Source organism: Piliocolobus tephrosceles, chromosome 8 (assembly GCF_002776525.5).
Source record: "Piliocolobus tephrosceles isolate RC106 chromosome 8, ASM277652v3, whole genome shotgun sequence".
In the NCBI taxonomy this organism is placed as follows: Eukaryota; Metazoa; Chordata; class Mammalia; order Primates; family Cercopithecidae; genus Piliocolobus; species Piliocolobus tephrosceles.
Genome location: NC_045441.1, coordinates 9,525,993 through 9,536,473, shown reverse-complemented (window position 1 = coordinate 9,536,473; position 10,481 = coordinate 9,525,993). Strand labels below are relative to the sequence as shown.

General features: G+C 49.5%; 1 protein-coding gene across 3 annotated transcripts; it reads right to left on the bottom strand.

Moving 5' to 3' along the window:
• Positions 1-1,163: 1,163 nt before the first annotated feature.
• On the bottom strand, positions 1,164-2,565 carry POP7 (POP7 homolog, ribonuclease P/MRP subunit). Of its 3 annotated transcripts, none has more exons than XM_023197250.1 (3): positions 2,316-2,551; positions 2,064-2,166; positions 1,164-1,848 (listed from the first exon to the last, which is right to left on the bottom strand). In XM_023197250.1, the coding sequence occupies exon 3, from the start codon at positions 1,836-1,838 to the stop codon at positions 1,416-1,418; it is 423 nt and encodes a 140-aa protein (XP_023053018.1). In that variant the 5' UTR covers positions 1,839-1,848; positions 2,064-2,166; positions 2,316-2,551; the 3' UTR covers positions 1,164-1,415. The 3 variants fall into 3 exon arrangements, with proteins under 3 accessions (XP_023053018.1, XP_023053019.1, XP_023053020.1); XM_023197251.1 differs by having other exon boundaries at positions 2,064-2,142; XM_023197252.1 differs by lacking the exon at positions 2,064-2,166 and having other exon boundaries at positions 2,316-2,565.
• Between the last annotated feature and the right edge of the window lie 7,916 nt (positions 2,566-10,481).

The window sequence follows — 10,481 nt, the reverse complement described above, 5'->3', positions numbered from 1 at the left end:
GCTGACATGGTGAAACCCCTTCTCTACTAAAAATACAAAAAATTGCAGGGCATGGTGGTGCACGCCTATAGTCCCAGCTACTCAGGAGGCTGAGGGAGAAGAATCCCTTGAACCCAGGAGGCAGAGGTTGCAGTGAGCTGAGATTGCACCACTGCACTCCAGGCTGGATGAGAGTGAAACTGTCTCAAAAAAAAAAAAAAAAAAAAAGGGTCTGAAGGGCTCTGGACCTGAAAGCCCGGGTGCCATCTCCACAGGCCCTGCAGGTCCAGGAATGAAATGAAGCCAATTGTCAGTCCCTACCACGGAGCCTGACACTAAGAAGGTCCTGAAGTCTTAGTTTGCTTCGTTTTTTTCTTTTTTTTTTGAGATATGGTCTTGCTCTGTCACCTAGGCTGGAGTGCAGTGTGGTGATCACAGCTCACTGCAGCCTCGAACTCCTGGGCTCAAGCGATCCTCCTGCCTCAGCCAATGAGGTAGCTGGGATTATAAGTGCAAGCCACTACACCCATCTAGTTTTCAAAAATTTTTTGCATCTGGGAGGCCGAAGCGGGCAGATCACTTGAGGTCAGGAGTTCGAGAAAAGCTTGGCCAACATGGTGTTTCCACTAAAAATACAAAAATAATTAGCGGGGCGTGGTGGCGCTCACCTGTAATCCCAGCTACTGCGGAGGATGAAGCAGGAGAATCACTTGAACCCAGGAGGCCGACCTTGCAGTGAGCCAAGATGGCACTACTGTACTCCAGCCTGGGTGACAGAGCAACACTTCATCTCAGAAAAAAAAAAAAAAAAAGTGGTTTTTTTGCATAGACAGGGTCTCAGTATGTCATCTAGAATGGAGTGCAGATGGCACGATCATAACTCACTGTACCTTCAAACTCCCAGGCTCAAGCGATCTTTCCGCCTCAGCCTCCGCCAGCAGCTTGGACTACAAGCTGGAGCCACTGCACCCAACTAGAAGATGAAAATCGTTAAAACAAACCTTGGGATGACTGGGCTTCTGCACTGTACTGTTTTGTTACACTGCTCATACCATAATCTATGGTCTCTATGGAGGCAAGAAACACTTGGGTTCCCCTTTCAGCTAGATACTTGTAGCATTTCCTACCATCCCTATTCAGGCACACACAGAATTTACACAGGAAAGAGTCAGTGGCAGTGGTGGTGGCAGGACACTAGTACAACAGGATTTTTTATTTATATGGCAATAGTTACAGATCACACACACACACACTCAGGAAGACCCACTAACTGGGCTCACCAAGAGACAATTACCCCCCCAGCCCCGCCCTCAATGCAGAGTACTTTGGGCTTCCAGGGAACAGGCCTTTTCTTACATGGCTCTGGTCCGAGGTCCACTACTCGGCATGCGAAGAGCCACATCATGGAGGGGATAAGTGGAGGAGTGTCTTTTCAATTACTTGGGTGTGACCCTGAAGACTCGAATGTGGATGGCTGAGTTGTTGCGGATCCGAGTCAGTGGCTCCCGTGTATCGGTCTCTGGCTCCAGCTCATCAACAAGCTCCACGGTGGAGGTATTGGCAGCCACCTGCAAGGACCCGAAGCTGCCCGCCTGCAGCTGCAGCGCGATGTTGATGGCGCGGTTGATGGCCAGGCCCAAGCCGTGAATGTAGATCTCAGAGCACGCGTTCTGACCCCGGGCCCCTCCGTCCAGCAGCTTCTGGCAGCGTGCCAGCTGGGCCTTAAAGTCAGTCTTCATGTTGACATAAATGTCATTGGGCCTCCGGGGCAGGCGGTTGGGAAGCCTTTTCCTAAGGGTGTACTCCACCGGATCCAGTTCAGCCTCCACGGAACCTCGAGGCTCTCGGTTTTCTGCCATGCTGTGTGCCCTGGCATAGGAAAGGGATGAGATCAGAGGGATCACAGTGAAGGCTTTCCTACCCCTTTTCCTGTACAAAGGGTGCACCTGGCCTGGCAGTGGCTCAGGCCTGTAACCTCAGCACTTTGGGAAGCCGAGGCGGGAGGATCACTGGTGCCTGCGTGTTTGATACCAGCCTGGGCAACACAGCAAGACCCTGTCTTAAAAAATTTTTTTTTCAATTACCCGGGCCGAGGCGGGAGGATCGCTTGAGATCGGGAGTTCGAGGCTACAGCGAGCCGTGATCGCGCCACTGCACTCTAGCCTGGGAAACAGAGCAAGCCGCTATCTGAAACAAATACAAAAACAAAGGGTGCACCCGAGAGGGGACACACTCGACAACCCTGTTTCCTTCCGGCCCCTCGTCCCCTCCTACCCACCTCCAGATCCCACGTCTCCCCCAACCTCGCGCCTCTCCGCCGCCCCTCCCGTGCTCACTCTCTTCACTCCACAGGGCCTTCCAGGCGCGCGAGGCCCGCTCCCCGCCAGGCCACTCAAGGGTTCGCTGGCCAGCCCAAGTAACCGCGACCCCAGGTCCCAGGGAAAGAAGGACGGGGGCGCAACCAATCCGCCGGCTCGTGGGCGCCCGGCCAGCGCCGCGGTCCTGAACGGGCTGCGGAATGCGCACGCGCGGCCGTACCCCGCGAACCGAGAATCTCCTTCCCGGCTTCCGTTCACCCCGCCCCTTTCCTGAGCACAAGTGCGAATGCGCGAGGCGTTTGAGTAACGCGAGACTTCAGGGACTGACGGGATCTACCACGTGTACGCCTCGGGGACTGGCGGGCGGCCGAGGGCGGGGACCAGGTCCAAGCAGGGGAGGCGCTAGAAGGGGTAGGGTCGGCCTTCCTAGGGCTGGCGGAGTTCCCGGCCGGCGGAGGGGTAGTGTAGGGGAGACACCCGGAGAGGAGGTTGTTCTAGGGGCGGGGTTCTTCCCCACGGGAGCAGGGAGGGGGTCGAGTTCAGGAGACCGCGGTCGCCAAGAGGCCTGAACTCCGCGTCCGTCGCAGCGCCTCTGGTCAGAAGAGGCCTGAGCAGGGCTAGAAGAACTGACCTCCTAGTCTAATATCCCTGTGGCCCGAGGACCGAGGGGGGAACTGAGGGACGTAGCCGGTCCCCCACCTCGCTGGAGGACAGCGTCCCGGGACTCCTCTGCAGTTCACGGGAAGCTGTCCGCCTCCTGTCTCTGCTGGGGACCCACGCTGTGAGCCCTAAGCCCAGGCTTCACGGGTCCGCAAGGAACGCTGACCCACGCACGCCCCTCAACCATTTCCCACCAGCTCTGCGGCCCGCGACCCCTTAACAGGCACTTGTCGCCCCCTGGTGGGCAAGGTGGGGAGGACGCGCGCCGGATTCGTGGCTCTCCAGGCCAGTGGAGTGGGGGCTCTGCCCAGACTGGATGGTTTCTACAGTGTTCCCTTCTGAAATGAGTAGGACCTGCTGCATCCTTTGGGGACCTTGAACTACTCTGTTTGTCCAGCATTCAAATGGGGATGTTCACAACAGCTCTTCCACCATATTGCACATGCATTTTATTGAATGGCTAGCTGTATAGCTTCTGACTATAAACTTGCATTTATTTATTTTTGAGAGAGGGTCTCACTCTGTGGCCCAGGCTGGACTGCAGTAGTGTGATCTCAGCTCACTGCAACCTCTGCCTACTAGGTTCAAGCGATTCTTGTGCCTCAGCCTCTTGAGTAGCTGGGATTACAGGCGCACAGCACAGTACCCGGCCAATTTGTTAAATTTTTTTGAGACAGGGCCTTACTCTGTCACCCAGGCTGGAGTGCAGTGGCGTGAACACGGGTCACTGCAGCCCTGAATTCCTGGGCTCAAGCGATCATCCTGTCAGCTTCCTGTGTAGCTGGGACCACAGGTGTGCGCCACAATGCACGGCTGAGTTTTAAAATTTTTTTTGTAGAGATGGAGTCTCACTTTGTGGCCCTGGCTCGTTTTCAACTCCTAAGTTCAAGCGATCCTCCCACCCTGGCCTCCCAAAGCGCTGGGATTACAGGTGTGAGCCACTGGGCTTAACTCAGCCTAAACTTGTCTTTTATTTTTATTTTTTTTAAAGACAGGGTTTCAGTCTGTTGCCCAGGCTGAAGTGCAGTGGTGTGATCACAGCTCACTGCAACTTCCGCCTACCAGGTTCAAGAGATTTTTGTGCCTTAGCCTCCTGGGTAGCTGGGATTACAGGCACACGCCACTGCACCTGGCCAATTTACTTCATTTTTTTGAGACAGGATCCTCCTACTCTGTCACCCAGGCTGGAACGCAGTGGCATGAACATGGCTCACTGCAGCCCTGAACTCCTGGGCTCAAGCCATCATCCTGTGTCAGCTTCCTGTGTAGCTGGGACCACAGGTGTGCGCCACAATGCACGGCTAATGTTTTAATTGTTTTGTAGAGATGGAGTCTCACTTTGTGGCCCAGGCTGGTTTCAAACTCCTGGGCTCAAGCGATCCTCCCACCTTGGCCTCCCAAAGTGCTGGGATTACAGGTGTGAGCCACTGTGCTCAGCCTAAACTTGTCTTTTTTTTTTTTTTTTTTTTTTTTTGAGACAGGGTCTCAGTCTGTTGCCCAGGCTGGAGTGCAGTGGTGTGATCATAGCTCACTGCAGCCTCGACCTCCTGGGCTCAAGCAATCCTCCTGCCCCAGCCACCTGAATAGCTAGGACTACAGGCATGTGCCAGTATGTAAAGTTGTATTTTAGAAGTTAATCCTTGGTATTGAAATTTTCGAAATGTTCACATAATTGTTGGGACTGATTCATTCCTCCACACATGATGTGCCTCCTCTCTCCCATATCCTGTTAATTGTAGCGGTTGCAGGCATTTGCGTTGTGACAGGATATATAGATGGCTCCACACTTGACCTTGAGCGCCAGAATGCTCTGAAGTCAAGCATATGCCACAGTGCTTGAGACTGTGGGCATCATCTGTAGTGTCCTTTTCCCCGACTCCTGTCTCCTTGGTCCTAGGGAGGTCTGGCTCTAATTGCTAGTTTCCAGAGATTCATTCTTATTTTTTTTTTTGAGACAGTCTCGCTCTTTTGCCCAGGCTGGAGTGCAGAGGTGTGATCTCAGCCCACTGCAACCTCTGTCTCTCAGGTTAAAGCGATTCTCCTGCCTCAGCCTCCTGAGTAGCTGGGATTACAGGCATGCACCACCACGCCTGGCTAATTTTTTAATTTTTAGTAGAGATAGGGTTTCACCATGTTGGCCAGGCTGGTCTCAAACTCCTGATCTCAAGTGATCCTCCCGCCTTGGTCTCCTAAAGCTCTGGGTTGAGAGGCGTGAGCCATTGTGCCCAGCCTCATTTTTAAGTCTTGGGTCACAGGAAGAAGCAACAAGAAACTACACCCAACTCAAAGAGTTTTAGGAGAATCATAAAATTTGTGCATTCAGAAGGTAGAGTTGGGTCCATTAAGTTATTGTTACAAGAGGTTGCATATTCAATGATGAGTTATATAAAATAATGTTCTCATCGTAAGTATACTTTCCATAATCTGTTTTATCGTACATGTAACATTCAAACTGACAAACACATTGACTTGGGAATAAAGGATATGAAAACACTGGTTTAAAAAAAATGGGGATGCTAATTCCTTTCTTGCAGTTGAGTTGTAAAACCCCAGGTAATGTTGTAAACTGTAAACCTACACAGGTGAGTTGGCATATTTATGTCTCCCAGACCATTCTCACTTCCCTAGGATGGAGTCCGACCTAATTTGATCACAGGTCGAAGAGAGTTCAGATTCCAGAGAAATTTGCTCCCAGCACCCCATTTTAATCCCATAGTTCTTTCCTTTACTTCAGATTCTTTCATTAACCACAAGATTAGGATTGAATTGGAAGATCCAACATATTAAAGATACCAATTCTCTTCAAATTAATCAATAGGGGCCGAGCGTGGTGCCTCACGCCTTTAATCCCAGCATTTTGGAGGCCAAGGCGGGCAGATCACTTGAGGTCAGGATTTCAAGACCAGCCTGGCCAACATGGTGAAACCCCATCTCTGCTAAAAATATAAAATTAGCTGGGCGTGGTGGCGTGCACCTGGTAGTAATCCCAGCTACTCGGGAGGCTGAGGCAGGAGACTAGCTGGAACCCAGGAGGCAGAGGTTGCAGTAAGCTGAGATCCCGCCACTGCACTCCAGCCTGGGCAACAGAGTGACCTCTGTCTCAAACAACAACAACAACAAAAACCTAAATTGATCTATAGGCGTAATGCAATTCCTACAAAAATCTCAGCAATGTTTGTTTGTATTAAATATAGATGTTTATTCTAAACTTTATATGGAAAGGCAAAAGAAGTAGAATAGTTAAAACCACTTTGGAAAAGTTGTTGGAATCACACTAGCTACCTGATTTTATGACTTACTATATAAATATAGTTACCAAGAAACTATGGTCTCCCCAGTGGGATAGACACATAAATCAATAAGATGGAATTGAGACCTCAGAAATAGATTCACACAAGTACAGTCAACTAACTCTCTTTAAAAAATAAATTTTTTTGCCGGGCACGGTGGCTCACACCTGTAATCCCAGCACTTTGGGAGGCTGAGGTGGGCGGATCACGAGGTCAGGAGATCGAGACCAGCCTGGCTAACACGGTGTAACCCTGTCTCTACTAAAAATACAAAAAATTAGCCGGGCGTGGTGGTGGGCACCTGTAGTCCCAGCTACTCAGGAGGCTGAGGCAGGAGAATGACATGAACCCGGGAGGCGGAGCTTGCAGTGAGCCGAGATCGCCACTGCACTCCAGCCTGGGCAACAGAGCGAGACTCCATCTCAAAAACAAATAAAAATAAAAATAAATAAATAAATAAATTTTGTTTGTTTATAAGACAGTGTCTCACTCTGTCACCCAGGCTTGGAGTGCAGTGGCACAATCTTGGCTCACTGCAGCCTTGACCTCCTGGGCTCAAGTCATCCTCCCACCTCAGCCTCCCAAGTAGTTGGGACTATCAGCACACACCACCATACCCAGCTAATTTTGTTTTATTTTTTGTAGAGATGAGGTCTTACTATGTTGATCAGGCTGATCTTGAACTCCTGAACTCAAGCAATCCTCCTGCCTTAGCTCCCTCAAAGTGCTGAGATTACAGGCGTGAGCCACTGCCAACCAACTTGTTTTTGACAAAGGTACAAAAGCGTTTTAATGGGGAAAGCACGATCTTTTCAAGTGGTGCTGAAACAATTGCACCAATAGGCAAAGCAATGAGCCTCAGCCCTATGCAAAAAGTTAATACAAAATGGATAGTGATCTAGGAAAAAACTTCATGGTGTAGGGTCAGGCGAAGAGTTTTGTTTTTTTGTTTGTTTGAGACGCAGTCTCACTCTGTTGCTCGGGCTGGAGTGCAGTGGTAGGATCTCGGCTCACTGCAACCTCTGCCTCCCGAGTTCAAGAGATTCTCCTGCCTCAGCCTCCTGAGTAGCTGGGATTACAGGCACATGCCACCACGCCCAGCTAAAGACGAAGAGTTCTTAGACGTGACTCCAGAAGCACAATCCATAAAAGAAAAACAATTGGGCTGGGCGCGGTGGCTCTTGCCTATAATCCCAGCACTTTGAGAAGCTGAGGTGGGTGGATCACCAGGTTAGGAGTTCAAGACCAGCCTGGCCAACATGATGAAACCCCATCTCTACCAAAAATACAAAAAATTATCCGGGCGTGGTAGCATGCACCTGTAATCCCAGCTACTCAGGAGGCTGAGGCAGGAGAATCGCTTGAACCCAGGAGGTGGAGGTTGTAGTGAGCTGAGATTGCACCATTGTACTCCAGCTTGGGCAACAAGAGTGAAACTCCATCTCAAAATAAAAAACATTGATAAATTGGACTTCATCAAGATGTTTAAACATTTGCTGTGTGAAAGACCACATTAATAAGATGCAAAGAGAAGCCACAGACTGGGAGAAAATATTTGCAAATCACATATCTGACAAAGGACTTGTATCCAGCATATATAAAACACTCTCTAAGCTCAAGAAGTAGAAACCAAACAACCCAATTAGAAAATGGGCAAATCCAGCCTGGGCAACACAGTGAGATCCTGTCTCTACAAAAAATTTAAAAATTAGCCAGGCATGGTGTTGTGTGCCTGTAGTCCCAGCTACTCCGGAGGCTGGGGTAGGAGGATTGCTTGAACCCAGGTCGACAACACTGCAATGAACTGTGATTATACCACTGCACTCCAGCCTGGGTGACAAAGTGAGGCTCTGAGAAAGAGAGAAAGGAAAGGAAGAAAAAGTAAAAGGAAGGAAGGAAGGAAGGGAGGGAGGGAGGGAAGAAGGGAGAGAGGGAAGGAAGAAGGGAGGGAGGGAGGGAGGGAGGGAAAGAAAAAAAAAAGAAAGGAAGGAAGGAGGGAAGGAAGGAAGGAAGCAAGCAAGCAAGCGGTGGCTCTTGCCTGTAATCCCAGCACTTTGGGAAGCTGAGGTGGGTGCATCACTTGAGGTTGGGAATTCAAGACCAGCCTGGCCAACATGGTGAAACCCCCTCTCTACTAAAAATACAAAAATTAGCTGGGTTTGGTGGCAGGCGCCTGTTAATCCCATCTACTCGGGAAGCTGAGATACGAAAATCGCTTAAACTTGGAAGGCAGAGGTTGCAGTGAGCCAGGATCGCACTATTGTTCTCCAGCCTGGGCGACAGAGCAAGGCTCTGGCTAAAAAAAAAAAGAAAGAAAAAGAAAATGGGCAAATCTCAAGCAGAAATTTCAGTGAAAGACAGTATAAGAATGGTAAATAAGCACATCCTAAGATGTTCAATATCACTAGCTATTAAGGAAATACACACAAAAACCATGACAAGCTACCAATAACATGCATTGAAATGGCTAAAATACACAATCCTAACAATACCAAGTGTGGATGAGAATGCAGGGAAACTGGATCTCTCATACACTGCTTGTGGAAGTGTAAAATCCTACAGCCATCCTAGAAAACAGTTTGGCAGTTCCTTCTAAAATTAAATGTACACTTACCAAATGACCCAGCAAGAGTATTTCTCAGCATTTAAAAACCTGTACATGAACATCCATAGCATTTTTTTTTTTTCTGAGATGGAGTCTCACTCTATCACTCAGGCCAGGCTGGAGTGCACTGGCACAATCTCAGCTCACTGCAACCTCTGCCTCCCAGGTTTAAGCAATTATCTTTCTCAGCCTCCTGAGTAGCTGGGATTACAGTCGCGTGCCACCATGTCAGCTGATTTTTTGGTATTTTTAGTAGAGATGGGGTTTCACCATCTTGGCCAGGCTGGTCTTGAACTCCTGACCTCATGATCCACCTGCCTCAGCCCCTCAAAGTGCTATGATTACAGGCATGAGCCACCACGCCCAGCCCATCCATAGCATTTTTATTTGTAATAGCCCAACCAGAAGCAACCCAGATGGCTTTTTTTTCATATTAATTTATTATGTAGAGATGGGGGTCTCCCTGTGTTGCCCAGGCTGGTCTTAAACTCCTGCACTTAAGCAGTCCTCCTGCCTCGGCCTCCCAAAGCGCTGGGATTGCAGGTGTGAGCCACCGCCTCCAGGTAACTTTTGATCAGTGCAAGGTAAACAATCTACGGCACATTCATCCCATGGAATATTACATAGCTATAAGGGATGAATCAAGGTGACCTGTTAGGCTGCGAACATACCAGTTATATTACATAATACTGTGCTCAACTGCTCATATTGTAGTGTGCAAGACAAGGTGAGCATGATCATGTGACCTGTGCTAACGGGAGGGGACATGAATAGGATTGGGTGGATTCCCAAGGAGAGACAGCCAATATCATCTTGAGGGATCCAAGGTTTTCCGAGAGGAAGTAATGATTAGGCAGAGACAGGAATGTTTAGCAGTAGGTCCTATATCCCATTCACTTTTTTTTGATACAGGGTCTGGCTCTGCCACCCAGGCTAGAGTGCAGTGGCTTGATCTCCACTTATTGCAACCTCTGCCTCCCTGGCTGAAGCAATCCTTCCACCTCAGCCTCCTGAGTAGCTGGGACTACATGTGCGCACCACCACACCCGGCTAATTTTTTAATTTTTTGTAGAGATAGGGTTTCGTTATGTTGTGCAGGCTGCTTTTGAACTCTTGGGCTCAAGCGATCCTCCCACCTCAGCCTCCCAAAGTGCTGGGATTACAGATGTGAGCCACTGTGCCCTACCCATATCCTGTTCCAATGTGGAGGTGTTGAAGGACAGCCCTGGGAGGATAGGGAGAAGAGGAGGAACCAGTAAAAGTCTGAGAAATAGCAGCTAGTGAGGTGCTGGAAAACCTCACAGAATATAGCATGCAGAAAGCCAGGTGATGATGGCATTTCTGGAGGGAGTGACCATCTATGTCACTGGCTGGTAACAGGTCATATAAGATAATGGACCAGTAGATTTCACAACGTGGAAGTCATTGGTGACTTACAACGCAGTTATGTTTGGTTGAACAAAGAACTTAGCTCAGGGTCGGCCGGGCGCGGTGGCTCAAGCCTGTAATCCCAGCACTTTGGGAGGCCGAGACGGGCGGATCACGAGGTCAGGAGATCGAGACCATCCTGGCTAACACGGCAAAACCCCGTCTCTGCTAAAAAATACAAAAAAAAAAAAAAAAAAAAAA

Coding starts and splice junctions, on each gene's coding strand:
- POP7 (XM_023197252.1), bottom strand. CDS start 1,838: ATGGCAGAAAACCGAGAGCCTCGAGGTTCCGTGGAGGCTGAACTGGAT.